This window comes from Geotrypetes seraphini, chromosome 2 (genome assembly GCF_902459505.1).
Source record: "Geotrypetes seraphini chromosome 2, aGeoSer1.1, whole genome shotgun sequence".
Lineage (NCBI taxonomy): Eukaryota > Metazoa > Chordata > Amphibia > Gymnophiona > Dermophiidae > Geotrypetes > Geotrypetes seraphini.
Window position 1 is genome coordinate 517,002,902 of NC_047085.1, and position 18,165 is coordinate 517,021,066.

General features: G+C 45.0%; 1 protein-coding gene across 1 annotated transcript in view; it reads right to left on the minus strand.

Moving 5' to 3' along the window:
- Nucleotides 1-18,165, minus strand: part of LOC117355018 (oocyte zinc finger protein XlCOF6-like) — an 87,932-nt gene that overhangs the window by 5,443 nt on the left and 64,324 nt on the right. Inside the window, exons 5-6 of the mRNA XM_033932965.1 lie at nt 12,409-12,522; nt 984-1,439 (exon numbers count right to left, since the gene is read on the minus strand). Coding sequence (XP_033788856.1) covers nt 984-1,439; nt 12,409-12,522 — 570 coding nt within the window. The remainder of the gene's footprint in view (nt 1-983; nt 1,440-12,408; nt 12,523-18,165) is intronic.

The following is an 18,165-nucleotide window of genomic DNA, read 5'->3' on the forward strand; positions in this document are numbered from 1 at the left end:
TTACTGTGTGAACCACTTGGTGTCTTTTTAGATGTGAAAGCTGAGTGAAGCTTTTATTACACTCAGTACATGTAAATGGCTTGTGTCCTGTGTGGATCATTTTGTGACTTTTTAGAGATGAAAGCTGAGTGAAGCTTTTATTACACTCAGTACATGTAAATGGCTTGTGTCCTGTGTGAATCATTTTGTGGCTTTTTAGATTTGAAAGATAAGTGAAGCTTTTATTACACTCAGTACATGCAAATGGCTTTTGTCCTGTGTGGATTATTTTGTGACTTTTTAGAGTTGAAAGCTGAGTAAAGCTTTTATTACACTCACTACATGTAAATGGTTTGTGTCCTGTGTGGATCATTTTGTGACTTTTAGAGCTGAAAACCGAGTGAAGCTTTTATTACACTCAGTACATGTAAATGGCTTGTGTCCTGTGTGGATCATTTCGTGACTTTTTAGAGTTGAAAGCCAAGAGAAGCTTTTATTACACTCACTACAAATAAATGGCTTGTGTCCTGTGTGGATCATTTTGTGAATTTTTAGATGTGAAAGTTGAGCGAAGCTTTCATTACACTCAGTACATGTTAATAGTTTGTACTCTGTGTGGATCATTTCGTGAATTTTTAGATGTGAAAGTTGAGTGAAGCTTACATTACACTCAGTACATGTAAATGGCTTGTGTCCCGTGTGGATAATTTCGTGAATTTTTAGATGTGAAAGTTGAGTGAAGCTTTCATTACACTCAGTACATGTAAATAATTTGTACCCTGTGTGGATCATTTTGTGAATTTTTAGATGTGAAAGTTGAGTGAAGCTTTCATTACACTCAGTACATGTAAATGGTTTGTGTCCCGTGTGGATCATTTTGTGAATTTTTAGATGTGAAAGTTGAGTGAAGCTTTTATTACACTCACTACATGTAAATTGCTTGTGTCCTGTGTGGATCCTTTCGTGGCTTTTTAGATTTGAAAGATAAGTGAAGCTTTCATTACACTCAGTACATGTAAATGGTTTGACTTCTTTGGGGGTCTGTTGCTGGATTTTTTGAGTGAAGCTTTTATTATGCTCAGTAGATATTAATGGTTTCTTATTTTTATGACCCCTTTTGTGCATTTGGAGTAGTTTTCGGTGTGTTTTTCTTTTCCTCTTGCCATGGTGGGATTCAGAAGCCACTTTATCACTATTACTAATTTGGGAGGGTCTCTGGTTCTCAGGGCTGTTACTGAGCTCCCTTTCATTTCTCTCACAGGAAGGGCCTCTATCCGTTGAGTCTTCAGCAGGGTCTCTCTGTTCCCTTGATTCCTGCTTACAATTCTTTATGTTAATAATTTCAGGTGTCTGGGAAATATTCTCATAGACATTTTCTGACTGTGTTTGGATTTCCTCCATTTCCACAGGACCTTCTCCTTGATTCTCAGTTCTCTTCCATTCATGTCGGTTTTGATAATCTGTTGGATATAAACAGAAGATATTTCTCATGAGTCAGAAAACAGCAGTGATTTCTTAGATAGTCGTATAACCTGTGTATAATGAGGAAAGATAGATGATGCAGAAAGATTTTCCATGTGTGGCTTGAGAATAGGGTCAGTTTTCTACTTGCAAAGCAAATTTTCAAGCATTATTCTCTAGACAGTGGCAATTTGTGAGCGGTTCCTTGGCAATGGTAGTGTAGAAAGTTAAGGGAGTAAATTCTCTCTAGGGCACCAAATATCTGATTGCACTAAGAGTAATCTATAGATCGAATACCTCCTTCCTCCTATCTTCTTCCTCACTCTCTGAAAATACCCGCCCTCTTCTCTACCTTCACAAGTCATGACCACCGATATCTTCTTGTAACAGACCAACCATAATTTCTTTTTGAACCGCAAGGTAATGGCGGAATAAAAATCTCTAATGTAATGTAATGTAATTTTGCTTGTAGGTATAAGAATCCCTTATAGCCCACTTGTGCATCGCCTATTTGCATACCACCCCCTCACACTTGCACGCAATATCTCTTAGGCACTATCTTATGGAATAGTTCATTTACGAGCATTCTGCCATATCATCCACGTTCTGGCACGTAACTTCTGTTTTAGCTCCTACCCAGACAGTCTCTCTCACTGGGTAATACCTGCGGATTCCCTACAATCTTTCTAGGACTCTTTGCTCAGCTATCTCAGATTTACTTGTTATATACTCATTCCACAACATCTATGACGACTCTCTGTCACAAATCATCAGCATAAGTGGCCCTACTCATGGAATGCATGTCCCTCAACTCTTTGATTGAAAAATTACACATTAGATTCAAATGAGGTCTCGACACTTTATTTGGAGGACGCCTTTGACCAATAACATGCTTCTATGCCACCTATTTGGCAACTAGACTTGGTTATTAGTGATCTAAAAAAATGACTTTCTTACCTTAGAGATAGGGATGGTATGTTGAACCATAGGGTTATCCATCTGTGCTTCCGAGCATACATCACAGCTTGTTTTTCAACTCCTCCTCCTTCTCCACGGTCTCTGCTGCCCCCTTCAGTTTGTACCAAAAGAAGACAGGAGAAGAAGGAGGAGGAATTCCCTGAAAACAGTCTCTAATCTGCTCAGATGAAGATAAAACAATCAATGAAGAAACAGTAATGCAGTTAAAACATTAACAAAGCTCCAAGAAGAAAAATGAATGTAAAAAATGAATACAAGGAAGAAACAAACAGGCTCGGGCAAACGAGCAGGAGAAGCAGAGAGCGGAAGAAGGAGAGAGGAGGCTAGTGGAAGAGGAAAGTAGGTGAAGGAGAGAGGCAGAAGAGAGGGAGTAAGGACAGAGAGAGAGCTAGGGGAGGAGGTGAGAGTTAGCTCCGCCCACCCCCGATGTCATCCACCGGGCTCCGACTCTAAAGGGGAGGAGCCAATGGCGCTCAGCTGTTTGGCGCACGAAGGCGAGCGTTAAAGGCGCTCTCCTTAGTGAGAGCGCCTTTGCGAAGGGCCTTGAAAAGGGACGAGCCACCGCTAAAGGAGAAGCAGAAGGAGATCACAGCAGGCGCAGAGGAAATACAACCAGGCAGACACAGCAGATACAAAGGACATACAACCACACATCGCTAAAGGAGAGCAGAAGGAGACCACAGCAGGCGCAGAGGGCACACAACCAGGCAGACACAGCAGAATCAGAGGACATACAACCACACATCGCTAAAGGAGAGCAGAAGGAGGATACAGCAGGTGCAAAGAACACACAGCCAGACAGACACAGAGGAACAGCCACAGCCAGGCAGGCACAGAGGACACAGCAGGCAGCAATGGAAGCAGAAGACGGAAGCAAGATGTTGAGCTATCCAGTTTTCTGCACCATCTGCCATATGTATGACTTCCTCCCCTCTGGGAGGCGGTCTTATGTATGCGCTCGATGCAGAGAACTGGAGAGCCTGAAGAAACAAGTGAGACTCCTGGAGGGTAGAATACTGGAACTGGAGGCAATTCAGGCAGCAGAGGAGGGAGACAGAGATGCAGAGAACGGTAAGACAGAGGAAGCAGAGAACAAGACAGAGGACACCATCGAGGAAGCAGTCTGAGAGCTGGAGAAGTTCATAGAGGAGGCATACAGGGAGGCCGTGGAAAATCACTAGCAACAGTGGAACTACCGAAAGACACCTACAGAGAGTGTGGACCACCCAACGGACAACCACCACGAAGAAATGGGTGACACAGCAGCGAGAATGAAGGATACGGACCTGCGGCAGGAGAGATGGACATACAACCAGGGACACGGACCTGCGGCTGGAGAACCAAGAGAAGATAGAGAGGACAGCAATCGTTGTGGGGGACTCCATCATCAGACAAGTCGACTGCCACATAGCGGGAGGAAGACTGGAACGGTGCCCTGCCTACCGGGAGCCAAGGTAGAAGACATAGTGAGCCACATCAACAGGATCATCAACAGTGTGGAAGAAGATACGGCGGTGGTGATCCATGTGGGGACGAACAACATGAGCAACAGGAACTGCAACAGGGAAGTACTGAAGGACTAGTTTCAGATGCTAGTAAAGAAGTTGAAGACCAGAACGCAGAGGTATTCTCGGAGATCCTACCGGTACCCAGGGCTGATGAGAAGAGGCAGATGGAGCTGCAAGCAGTCAACGCGTGGGTACAGCGCTGGTGTGAGGAAGGAGGATTCCATTTTGTGCGCAACTGGATGATGTTCTGGGGGAAGAGCAAGCTATACAGGATGGATGGACTCCATCTTAGCGGAGACGGAACGAGGCTACTCGCAAGCAACATCAAGAGAGAAATTGAGAAGTTTTTTTTAAATTTGTTTATAAGTTTTACAAATTGTTAAACAACAATATAATAGAAATAAACATTTAAAAAAAGAAACAAAGCATATAAATTGTAAATTCACAAAATTAACTAAGTTCACAGTCCACAAACTGAGGAGAGAAAATCCTTCACCTCCAAGGGAAGTTGGTTTTCAAGAAATGTTCATTCATATTAGGAGATCAAACAGTTGGATTAAATTAAATTATCATCCTGGTTAATTGAAAAGGCATGGAGGGAATTGGAGCTTAACCAGCTGCCTTACCCTCAAGAAAAAAATTCAACTGATCAGGTTCATAAAATATATATCTAATATTCTGATGGGTAACACAGCATTTACAGGGAAAACGTAACTGAAAAGTTGCTCCCATACTCAAAATTGACTGACGATAGGTTAAAAATTTATTTCGTCTATCTTGGGTCCATTTTGATACATCAGGAAAAATTAAGACTTTTGAACCATGAAATTCTGAATTATCAGTCTTATAGAATAGACGAAGAACTGCTTCCTTGTCTTGATGAAAAACAAAGGTTACCAATAAGGTTGCTCTTCCCATAATTTCTTCTTGTTGAGATGTTTCCAGGATAGCTGTGAGATCTAGGTCTCCTGCTACGGTTCCTTTTCCTTTATCCTCTTTAGGAATATTTAAATAACATAATTTATGTAACGGTGGTAAATTATTTTCAGGAAATTTAAGTACTAGTCTTAAGAAGGAATGAAACAGTTCTCTTGCCATTTGGAAATAGGAAAATGTAAAAGTCTAAGGTTCAGACTCCTATTAGCATTTTCCAAATTTTCCAATTTTCTAACAAGTAAATTTTTATCCTTCAGTTGTAAGTTAATTGAAGCTTTCGCTTCAGTCACAGATTTTTCCAAATTGTCTATTCTATCGGATTGTTTTAGAAGTTTCTCTTCAAAAGTCTTAAGCTGTATGTTGGTACTCTGGATTGAAGTGACGAATTGAGAGCATACCTTGTATAATGATTCCAAGCCACTCCAAATAGCCTCCATGTCTATAACTTCTGGTCTTATCAAAGGAGGAAGCAAAGTTGTACCGGGAATCACTCCACTGGATTCCACCTTCTCCTTCTCTTTAACATTATAGGTTTCCGTTCCTCCATTCTCCATTGTCGGCTGTAGATAAGTCGGCAAGTTATGTACCTCATCTGGGGTCAGAGGGAAAATTTGCAGCGCCGCCGGAAACATCAACTCCGGAGCTTCCTGTGCTGCAAACAATGTTCCCGACTTCATCCCGGGGCGAGGAGGAACTCCAGGTCCCATCGGGCTGAGCGACGTCTCGCCCTCCAAGATCGAGGTCTGTCCCCCTCGGTCTGCGGATGCGCCCGCTCCAACTGGGACGGCATAGGTGGTAATCGCTGTCTGCGTCGACGGCGAAGAGGCAGAGAAAGCTGGAAGAACGCCCCTCTGTCTTCCCCTGCGCTTAGGCATAGCGAAGGTAGGAAAAAAGGCAAGCAAATTAGTATTTGCCGATTGTGCAGGAGCCTCTCGCCGACGCGACTTACTCCGTCACTATCTTCCCCACCAATTGAGAAGTTTTTAAACTAGGAAGAAGGGGAAAGCCGACAGTCAACCGAGAGAGAGTCGATGGTTCGGGAACCGGTATATCCGGAGGATACCATGCAAGAAGAAAAGAGGGAAAGACTCACCGGATCACAGGAAAGACTCACCGGATCACAGGCAAGAACCGGTATACCTGGAGGATACTGTGCAAGAAGATAGAGGGAAAGACTCACCGGATCAAAGGAAAGACTCACCAGATCACAGGCAAGACAAATCGAAAAGGACACGACGGAAGGAAATGCAAGAAAGGAACAGCTCGCAAACTCAACTGTATGTACACGAATGCAAGGAGCCTTAGAAACAAGATGGGTGAATTAGAAGCTATGGCACAAAAAGATAACGTTGACATCATAGGCATCACGGAAACCTGAGGACTGAGGAAAACGTCTGGGACACTGTGCTACCGGGATACAAACTATATCACATAGACAGAGTGGCTCAAAAAGGTAGGGGCATTGCCATATATGTCAAAGAGGGAATTGAATCTACTGGAGAGAACACGCCACAACTGACGGATAAGTTAGAGCTTCTATGGGTCAAAATTCTAGGAACAAATGGCCTGGAAAAGAAAATCGGCATCTACTACCGGCCCCCAGGGCAGTCCAAAGAAATTGACAGAGAAATGTTGGACAAGATTAAACGCAACTGGCTGACTTCAACTATCCGGGAATAGACTGGAACCTAGGCACCTCCGGCTGCGTTAGAGAGACCAAGTTCTTGGATGCTGTAGGCGATTGCTTCCCAGAGCAACTTGTCAAGGAAAATACTAGAGGAAATGCAATTCTGGACTTAATTCTAAATGGCCTGCGAGGACCGGCACAAGATGCAGAAGGAGAAGTAACACTGGGAAACAGCAATCACAATATGATCTGCTTCGATTTGGACGCAGGGGAGAAACATCGGCCCATAACCACAGCCACAGCACTGAACTTCCGAAAAGGGAATTATGAAGGGATAAGACTCATGGTAGGGAAGAAGATTAAGAAGAGGATAAGCACTGTAAAATTGCTAAAGCAAGCTTGGTCCCTTTTTAAGGACACCAAGGCACAGATTCTATATATACCACGTATCAAAGGGATCAAAGAGGAAAAAGAATAAAGAACCGGCTTGGCTTACTGTAGAGGTGAAGGAAGTGATCAGAGACAAGAAAACTTTGTTTAAGGAATGGAAAAGGTCAAAAACAGATGAAAACTGAAACAAGCACAAACAACATCAATGCAGGTGCCACAAGGCGGTAAAAGGGGCCAAAAGAGACTACGAGGAAAAAATAGCCAAGGAGGCGAAGAACTTCAAGCCATTCTTTCGATATATTAAGGGGAAACGATCCGCGAAGGAAGCGGTGGGACTGTTGGATGACCATGGAATAAAAGAAGCGCTAAAGGAGGACAAAGCAATCGCCGACAAACTGAACACATTTTTTGTGTCTGTATTTACCGAAGATTTACACAGCATAGTGGAACCCATCAGGCTATATGCTGGAAGCGAAAACAGGAACCTGACAGGGTTAACGGTCAGTCTAGAAGAGGTATACAGGCAGATTGATAGGCTTAAAAGTGATAAATTCCCTGGACCAAATGGTATCCGTCCGAGGGTCATCAAGGAACTGAAAGGGACTATAGCTGAACTGCTTCGGCTAATAGCCAATCTATCGATCAAATCGTGAAAGATTCCAGAAGACTGGAAGGTGGCGAATGTTATGCTGATCTTCAAAAAAGGTTTGAGGGGAGACCCGGGGAACTACAGACCGGCAAGTCTGATCTTGGTACTGGGAAAGATGGTAGAGGCGCTGGACACGGTCTGATGAGGACCAGTTTCATGAGGACACGGTCTGTTGATGACCAGCCAGCACGGTTTCAGCAAAGGCAGATCTTGTTTGACAAACTTGTTGCATTTGTTTGAGGGGGTAAATAAGCAGATAGACAAGGACAACCCGATCGACATTGTACATCTGGATTTTCAGAAGGCGTTTGCCAAGGTTCCGCATGAACGACTACTTTGGAAAATTGCGAGCCATGGAATCGAGGGTGAAATACTCACATGGATTAAAAACTGGCTGGAGCATAGGAAATAAGAGAGTGGGGGTAAATGGACAATACTCAGACTGGAAGAGGTCACCAGTGGAGTGCCGCAGGGCTCGGTGCTTGGACCCGTGCTTTTCAACATCTTTATAAACGATCTGGACATAGGTGATTAAATTTGCGGACGATACGAAGTTGTTCAGAGTAGTGAAGACACAGGGGGATTGCGAAGATCTGCAACGAGACATAATCAGGCTCGAAGAATGGGCATCGACATGGTAGATGAGGTTCAACGTGGATAAGTGTAAAGTGATGCATGTAGGTAACAAAAATCTCATGCACGAATACAGCATGTCTGGGGCGGTATTTGGAGAGACCTCCCAGGAAAGAGACTTGGGAGTTCTGATCGACAAGTCGATGAAGCCGTCCGCGCAACGTACGGTGGTGGCGAAAAGGGCGAACAGAATGCTAGGAATGATAAAGAAGGGGATCACAAATAGATCAGAAAAGGCTATCATGCCGTTGTACTGGGTCATGGTGCGCCCTCACCTGGAGTACTGCATCCAGCACTGGTCACAGTACATGAAGAAGGACATGAAGAAGGGTTAGAAGGAAAAGTGTGCCTTTTTGCAGATGATACCAAGATTTGTAACAGAGTAGACACCGAAGAGGGAGTGGAAAATATGAAAAAGGATCTGCAAAAGTTAGAGGAATGGTCTAATGCCTGGCAATTAAAATTCAATGCAAAGAAATGCAGAGTAATGCATTTGGGGATTAATAATAGGAAGGAACCGTATATGCTGGGAGGAGAGAAGCTGATATACACAGACGGGGAGAGGGACCTTGGGGTTATAGTGTCCGAAGATCTAAAGGCAAAAAAACAGTGTGACAAGGCAGTGGCTGCTGCCAGAAGGATGCTGGGCTGTATAAAGAGAGGCGTAGTCAGTAGAAGGAAGAAGGTGTTGATGCCCCAGTACAGGTCATTGGTAAGGCCCCACTTGGAGTATTGTGTTCAGTTTTGGAGACCGTATCTGGCGAAAGACGTAAGAAGACTTGAGGCGGTCAAGAGGAGGGCGATGAAAATGATAGGAGGCTTGCGCCAGAACACGTATGAGGAGAGACTGGGAGCCCTGAATATGTATACCCTAGAGGAAAGGAGAGACAGGGGAGATATGATTCAGATGTTCAAATACTTGAAGGGTATTAATGTAGAACAAAATCTTTTCCAGAGAAAGGAAAATGGTAAAACCAGAGGACATAATTTGAGGTTGAGGGGTGGTAGATTAAGGGGCAATGTTAGGAAATTCTACTTTACGGAGAGGGTAGTGGATGCCTGGAATGCGCTCCCGAGAGAGGTGGTGGAGAGTAAAACTGTGACTGAGTTCAAAGAAGCGTGGGATGAACACAGAAGATTTAGAATCAGAAAATAATATTAAATATTGGACTAGGCCAGTACTGGGCAGACTTGCGTACAGAGCGTGTGTATGGCCGTTTTGTGGAGGATGGGCTGGGGAGGGCTTCAATGGCTGGGAGGGTGTAGATGGGCTGGAGTAAGTCTTACAGAGATTTCGGCAGTTGGAACCCAAGCACAGTACCGGGTAAAGCTTTGGATTCTTGCCCAGACATAGCTAAGAAGAAAAAAAATAATAATAATAATAATTTAAATTGAATCAGGTTGGGCAGACTGGATGGACCATTTGGGTCTTTATCTGCCGTCATCTACTATGTTACTATGTAAGAAGGTCCAGAGAAGGGCGACTAAGATGGTTAAGGGGCTGAAGGAGTTGCCTTACAATGAAAGATTAGAGAAACTGGGCCTTTTCTCCCTCGAACAGAGGAGATTGAGAGGGGACATGATCGAAACATTCAAGGTACTGAAGGGAATAGACTTAGTAGATAAGGACAGTTTGTTCACCCTGTCCAAGGTAGGGAGAACAAGAGGGCACTCTCTAAAATTGAAAGGGGATAGATTCCGTACGAAAGTAAGGAAGTTCTTCTTCACCCATAGAGTGGTAGAAAACTGGAACGCTCTTCCAGAGTCTGTCATAGGGGAAAACACTCTCCAGGGATTGAAGACAAAGTTAGACAAGTTCCTGCTGAACCGGAACATACTCAGGTAGGCCTAGTCTCAGTTAGGGTGCTGGTCTTTGACCAGAAGGCCGCCGCGTGAGTGGACTGCTGGGCAAGATGGACCACTGGTCTGACCCAGCAGCAGTTCTTATGAATATTGATGGAGCTAAACCATTACTCCCGTGTAAACATATATACAGTTTCTTGCTAATTCAACAGTCTGTCTGAGAACCATAGGGACATACCTAAGCAGTCCCCAAACACTACTGTGGGACAGATGAGCCTGCATGTAGTACTGAAGACCCGAAAGTGGCATCCTCCTATGCTGCAATGTCCACCCTGTAGAATCTAGTGAAGGTATGAAGGGAGCACCAGGTTGCTGATCTACAAATCTTCTCTGGTGAAACTGCCTGAGCTTCTGCCCAAGAGGAGGCCACACCTCTTGTTGAACACACCTTCAACTAGACGGGCGATTTGCCACAACCAATGAATGCAGAGGATATTGCTCTCTGAATCCATGTAGAGATGGAAGAGGAAATAAGATTTAACAGAGGAAAGAGAAGGGTTTATATTTTTGTGCTTTTTTATATATATATATTTTTAGTAAGAAACAGGGATGAGAAGATAAATTAAGCAGATATAATGCTGAAAACCAGTGAAAAGAGCAGAATATGAAATGTAGAGCAACTTATCTTATTGAATGAAGTTCCAGGGCAGCCTTGTTCACAGCAATGTCCCAAAGATAATGCAATTAACCTTAGAAGTAAAACAGAGCCCCTCCCTTCTCCACCTAATCAGCAGAAAACAATGGCTGAATACTACGCGGCTCTCTTCAGCAACTTGTCAGCAGCGGTGATCAAGACAAGCTACCGACATCGAGGCCTTCCCTCTACGAGTCCCGCCTTTGTGGAAAAAGGAAGTTGAAACAAGCGGGACTCGCAGAGGGTAGGCCCCGACGTCAGAAGCTTGTGTCGATCGCTGCTGCTGAGTTGCCGAAGAGAGCCGCGGAGCAGGGGATGTGGCCGGAAGCAGGTAGAAGGGAGAGGGAGATAGGAAGGCTGTAGATCTCCGGAGCATGACACCAACCCCGGCCAGGATGATTTCTTTTTCAGGCGTGTATCTTACAAGTCCGGCGTCGCGGCGGGAAATAGCCATGCTGAGCAGTGAGCTCAGCACTACACAGATGAAAGCCTTGCTTGCTGATTGGTCCGGCGGCACGGCCACTGGACCAATCAGCAAGCAAGGCTTTCATCTGTGTACGTGCTGAGCTCACTGCTCAGCATGGCTATTTCCCGCCGCGACGCCGGACTTGTAAGATGCATAAGACAGAAATATAGGCTCTATACCACCTAAAACACAGTATTTTAAACAAAAATGCAGGTTCTATCAGTGCTACCCTAAAACACAGGATTTATAACAAGATTTTCCCTACTTTAGTCACCCTGAGCCACAGGCACCAGGATTTAATTAGAGTTAACAAAGTCTTACCCTTTTTCCTATGAAGAGGAAGAGGAAATAAGATTTAACAGAGGAAAGAAATAACTCTACAGGGTGCTATATTGTGAAATGCATTGTCTGTTGAAATAAAAAGTGTTTGAAAGGCCCGCTGTAAATTTAATGTGTCTTAGTTTGTCTATTTTAATTATGCATGTTTTATTTTATTTCTCGCTCAGAATAGTTGGATGTTAGCAAGTAAGAAATTTTAAAAATAAATAAATATCCTTACAGTCGACCCTGAAATTTCTGTACTTAACCCTCCAAGACCCACTACAATACAGACAAGGAGCTCCTCTTTGCAGGTGCCTCGGTCACTCTATAAACCCCTTCTCAACAGCCCCCTCCCAACGGCACCTACATTTAAGCACTAAATACAGACTTAAATGTACAGAGCGCTAGCCGTCATGTGAATGAGTGTGTGCATACATGCATTACGTGTTAGGAGAGCTCAGGGGTAGTCTATAACGTACAAGCACAGTAACACATAAGTGCAAAGGTGATCACTAGGGAGGGACATGGGCGGGAGCAGTTACAAGCTTATCTAACAGAATACGCTCTACGTTACAAGGTGTTCGCATTTGTGGCAGCCAGCTGGACAACATGCAGAGACCCTGCTGCTTCCCAGGCTTCTGCACACAGCCCAGGATCTGGCACCACAAAACACGTCTTCCTTCAATCTCCTCACGACACGGTTTTGAGCTTCAAGATTTCTGACATACGTAGGAAGTTACAGATAAACAGGAACCTGGATCTTTCCTTCCCTCTAACTCTCCAGAGCTAAGACTGTGTGGCCCAGAGGTTAAGCCTTCACTTACAGACCAAATGACTGACCCTTATGAATAAAAGGGCAGCACCCACAGTGGCACGACAAGCCCATGTATCATGACTGGAGACATCCTACAGAAGGTATCTAGAGAAGGCATTTTTACCCCAGTCCCTCATTATTGCACTCACCTATGCAGCTGCTTTTCTCATGTTCTCTTTCCTCTGATCCTGGTTCACCCCTGATATAGGGCTCTTCTCCTCGTTCAATGTGGGATATAATCTTAGGGGTGAAGGCCAGAGAACCTGTTGTTAGGGCAAAAAAAGCACATTTTCTTACTTTTTTTTTTAATCTCACAAAAGTAACATTAACCCTCTTTATTCATCTTTATATTCTAATCCCTACTATAAATAGTACAATGTATTATCACTCTCATTTTAACTTCTTTATACCTTATACAGAATGCAGGTTTCCTTGTTCACATCTAGAACATTTGGAACAAGGTGAAATAAACACACTGAGCATGGTCAGACTGATGTGAGCTCGGAGAAAGGGTAGGAAGCCAAAATCACTTTTCTACATCACTCTCCAGAGAAAACTTTCCAGCAACTAATCAGCATTTCAGATATTATGTTTACACAGTACAGTAAGGATGTATTTTCCATTTTAATATAATAAATGAAGGCAGATAAAGACTTGCGTGGTCCATCCAATCTGCCCAACACGCATGATTAAATTAAAATGTCTTTTCTCCTGTTTTTGAGTATGTTACAGGCAGCTTGTGAGGTCCACCATTGTTGTCGGTTGACACTGCCTCTTGCCTCCTGTGTATTTTTTTTTTTTTTTTTTTTGCTGTAGTTCACTTGCGTATAATTTTTGTTACTGTTGCCAGCTTTATTCATTGCACGCAGGTTGCAGAGCACAGTGGCATCGCCTTTGCTGGGAACATTTCCTTCAGGCTTCATACAGCTGTCTTTTTTAATTTGGAGTAGGCTGGCCGGGCCTCCTGACCTCCTCGGGCCCGAAGCATGTGCTTTCTGAGTCTACTCTTTAATCTGGCCCTGCCCACTACTGCTAATAAACTTGTACCATAGGTTTATCCCTTACCCAGAGAGATCAGGGTCTGATAGTTCTCCTTCATCACCTCTCTGTAAAGCTCCTTCTGCTCTTCATTTAAATACTCCCACTCCTCCTGGGAGAAAGAGATAGAAATATCCTCAAATGCCACCTGCATCTGAAATAGAAACCAGAAACACACTCAGCACCTTCTGCAACAGAAAATATTAAATATGGAACTAAGGCCAGTACTGGGCAGACTTGCACGATCTGTGTCCGTATATGGCTGTTTGGGGGAGGATGGGCTGGAGAGGACTTCAATGGCTGGGAGGGTTTAGATGGGCTGGAGTGGGTTTTGACGGAGATTTCGGCAGATGGAACCCAAGCACAGTACCGGGTAGAGCTTTGGATTCTTGCCCAGAAATAGCTAAGAAGAAAAAAATTTAAATTGAATCAGGTTGGGCAGACTGGATGGACCATTCGGGTCTTTATCTACCGTCATCTACTACTTTACTTCCAGGAAGGGTTGGTGCTCATTGGGGAGGAGAAAAACTTACTAGTGTACATAATTTACAAAGACATACCACACAGTGCCAGAACAGGGTTCTATTTGGGGAGACCTCTCAGGGCAGAGTGAAGGGTTTCTGGGTTTGTCCCAGAGCCAGAGAAGCCAGGCCCAGCCCAAATCTCTCTCCTTCCCCTCAGGAGGGGCCCAAAGTGCCTTTCAACGAGACCCACCTGGGCAGAAGCTCCTGCGGGCATTTCTCTAGGTGAGGCTCTTCCTCTGGCTCAGGGTTTGTCTCTTGCACTTTGCCAGAAAGAACAAAAGGGCAGGAAGTGAGATTTAGAGCCGGAAGTCGCTCCCTGGACAGAGATCTTCCAGCTCCCACAAGTTGGTGACGTCACCGTGACGGAGGCCTACAAGTTGCAAAGCTAAAAGCTTTGCGCATGCGTCAGCCCTCCCGCCCGAATGTATCTACTGTACATAAAATACGAGCCCCCCCCCCCCCCAAACTTCTATTTCGGCTTAACCCGCAAATTAAAGGAAGTAGAAAAGACTCGTTTCCTGTTGGGCACGGGCTGATGACATCACAAAAGAGAGGCGGAGCTTCACGTTGTCTGTGTGGAAGGCGAGGCACATGGATATATCTTGTTGGTTCCGCCCCTTTCAGTGCTGATTGGTCAGACAGTTGCTGGGGTGGAAGAGGAGTTAAGAAGTTCCGCCCACTAGCGGGGAGAAGGAGGGGTTTTAGCTTCTTCTGGCCCTCATTGGTCAGAATGTTCCTGGAGGCGGGAAAGAGCCAAGGAAAGCGGGAAGCTCTGCTCTGGTGAACTTCAGGCCTGGCGGCGCTTCACTCTGAGCATTCGGCTTACCGAGGGGAGTCAGGCTTTACTTTTTGGCTCCGCCCCTTTCAGTGCTGATTGGTCAGTTGTTGGGGCGGGGAGAAAGAGGGGTTTTAGCTTCTTCTTGGCACTCATTGGTCAAAGTGTTCCTGAGGAGGGGGTTTTAGCTTCTTCTGGCCCTTATTGGTCAGAATGTTCCTGGGGCGGGGAGAGGAGGAGTTTAAGTAGGGAGGAAGGGAAAGGTGGGAAGTTCTGTAGTCCTGTCTGCTCTTCAGCCATTCCCAGCTCTGGCGTCCTCCTAAGTAGAAGTCTGCATGGGAACGGGGATTGCGGGAATCCCGCAGGTCCCGCGGGAATCCCCCCTAACCCACGGGACTCCCACGGGGATGGAAGCCTTTGGAAGCAGGATTCGTCCATATAATATAATGGACACGTCAGCCTTAGTAAAAGAGGGGGTTTATAAGTTAATTACCTGAACAGAAAACAAAAAAAGGGTTCCAAAGAGATTCCACAAGGAAAACAGCAGCACAAGCACAAAAGAAACTGTGGAATTGATGATCCTGTCAGAAGTAATTGCTGCTTTTTATGGGTTTGGGCGGGGATGGAGGTAATTCCTTGCGGGGACGGGTGGGGACGGAAAGGGTCCTGGTGGGGATGGGTGGGATTTCTGTCCCCGCGCAACTCTCTACTCCTAAGTGGTCAGTTTGTGGGATGGAGAAAGTACTTGTATATAACTAGTCAGCTTCCAAGAGGGAGCAGACATTCTGCACTACAGGGTGGAGTCTATTAAATATAGGTGGTTCCTCAAGAAGCTCCGCCCTCTTTATGATGTCATCGGTCTTCATCCTTGTAAAAGCTCTAAATGAGCTAAAACCCTCCAGTCCTGGATCTCCTTTCCCCAAGCACTGCAAAAGAGAAACCCTAAAGCTTCTCCCTACCCTTTAGCCAGGGAATGATCCTAATTCATTTCTAAATCCTGCAAACAGAAGCTTCTGCTAATGCAGAATATTTACTCCCAGATTCTCATTCCCTGATGAATTGTCTGCCCATATCCCATTTTAGGAATACCTTTATGAAGAGATTGACCCCAGGTAGGGTTACCAGGCATCCAGGAAACCCCAGACATGTCCTCTTTTTCAAGGATTATCTGGGTGCTCAGATGTTTTGCTTTTTTTTAATTGGGGTAGTTGGTCCAGGTTGAGCCAGCTCTTCCACCTACCTTCTCCCTAGGGCTGGCAGCGTCCCATTGGACTGGAGGACAGCTAATGTCATTCCATTTCACAAGAAAGGCTCAAAAATTGAGGCAGCAAACTATAGACCGGTGAGTCTCACATCAGTATTGAGCAAACTAATGGAAACCTTAATCAAACACCAATTAGACACAATCCTTGATGAGGAGAACCTGCGGGATCCCCTGTCAACATGGATTTACTAAGGGGAGATCCTGCCAATCCAACCTGATCAGCTTCTTTGACTGGGTGACGAGGAAGCTAGATGTTGGGGAGTCCCTGGACATCGTGTACCTGGACTTTAGCAAAGCATTCGATAGTGTACCACACCGCAGGTTGCTAAGTAAAATGAGTTCTATAGGATTGGGCGAGACATTGACAAAATGGGTTGGGAACTGGCTTGGAGGTAGGCTTCAAAGGGTAATGGTAAATGGCACCCCCTCTGAAATGACGGAGGTGATTAGTGGAGTGCTCCAAGGCTCGGTCTTGGGCCCGATCCTGTTCAATATCTTCATAAGTGACTTGACAGAAGGGCTCCGAGGTAAAATAACATTATTCGCCGATGACGCCAAGCTAAGCAATGTAGTGGGCAAAAGCACAACAGAGAAAAACTCAATGCCCGACAACATGATGCACGATCTACTCCTACTGGAGCGCTGGTCTAGAACCTGACAACTCAGTTTCAATGCCAAAAAATGCAAAGTTATGCACTTGGGTAGCCAAAATCCATGCAGGACTTATACCCTTAATGGTGAGATCCTAACAAGAACGGTAGCAGAGCGAGACTTAGGGGTGATCGTCAGTGAGGACATGAAGGCTGCCAATCAAGTGGAGAAAGCTTCATCTAAGGCAAGACAAATCATGGGTTGCATACGCAGGGGTTTCGTCAGCCGTAAGTCATTATGCCATTGTATAGATCCATGGTGAGGTCCCACCTGGAGTACTGTGTGCAATTTTGGAGGCCGCATTATCGCAAGGACGTGTTGAGGATGGAGTCGGTCCAGAGAATGGCCACTCGGATGGTCTCGGGACTCAAGGATCTCCCGTACGAGGAACGGCTAGAAAAATTACAGCTATACTCACTCGAGGAGCGCAGAGAGAGGGGAGACATGATCAAGACGTTCAAATATCTCACAGGGCCGCATCAAGACAGAGGAAGATATCTTCTTTTTCAAGGGTTCCACGGCAACAAGAGGTCATCCGTGGAAAATCAGAGGCGGGAAACTGCGAGGTGACACCAGGAAGTTCTTTTTTACTGAAAGGGTAGTTGATCGCTGGAATAGTCTTCCACTTCAGGTGATTGAGGCCAGCTGCGTGCCTGATTTTAAGGCCAAATGGGATTGACACGTGGGATCTATTCACAAGGTAAAGGTAGGGGAGGGTCATTAGGGTGGGCAGACTGGATAGGCCGTGGCCCTTATCTGCCGTCTATTTCTATGTTTCTATGTTAAGTGACTTGCCCAGCATCACAAGGCGCAGGGTGGGTTTGAACCCACAACCTCAGGATGCTGTGGCTGAAGCTTTAATCACTGCACATTTTCATTCACTCACCATAATCATTTCACCTTCATTTTATATCACATGTTTTATCTTTCACTCTCAATAAATGATCACTATCACCATATCACAGGTAAGTCACTATTAATTCATTCCATTTTGAATAATCATACATTTATATATTCTCGTAGAACCACATTACCGAAACACGGACCATATCAGGTCCATACTAGAGGTGCCCGATTTCCAATTCAAATCGATTCAAAGTTCACTTCGGGTGAAGTGATTTTAATCGATTTGTTAAAAAACAAAACAATAACATACTCACCGATTCAAATCAGCCCCTATGCCATTGCTCTATTTTTGCAGACTAGAGACCTGTTCAGACTTTCCCTCTGTCAGAGTGCTTCCATAACAGGAAGTTACATCAGAAGATAGGACTTTGGCAAAGGGAGCGCCGAGCGGGCCTCTGTGTGCAGATCAGCGGCAGTAAGGTGAGAGCACATCTCTCTGGCTTCTCTTGACTTTTACATTGGTTGGCTGTCTCTCTCCTTCCCAGAAGCATTTCTCCTTCCCCCCCTTTTCCCCGCATCTACCTTTTAATTACTTGCAAAAGCAGTGGTAGCGAATGTGATTCACTACCCTGCCACTAGTCTGGGTGTCTTCTCTCCATTGTGGTCACCCAAACGGAAACAGGAAGTTTTCACTGAGGCGGGCTGCAGTAGAGAGAAGGCACCAGGAGCGGTGTCAGGAGAACTCTGTGGATCGCTAAATTCTCTACCACTACCAGCAACAAATTTTAACAATAAAATAAAGGTGTGG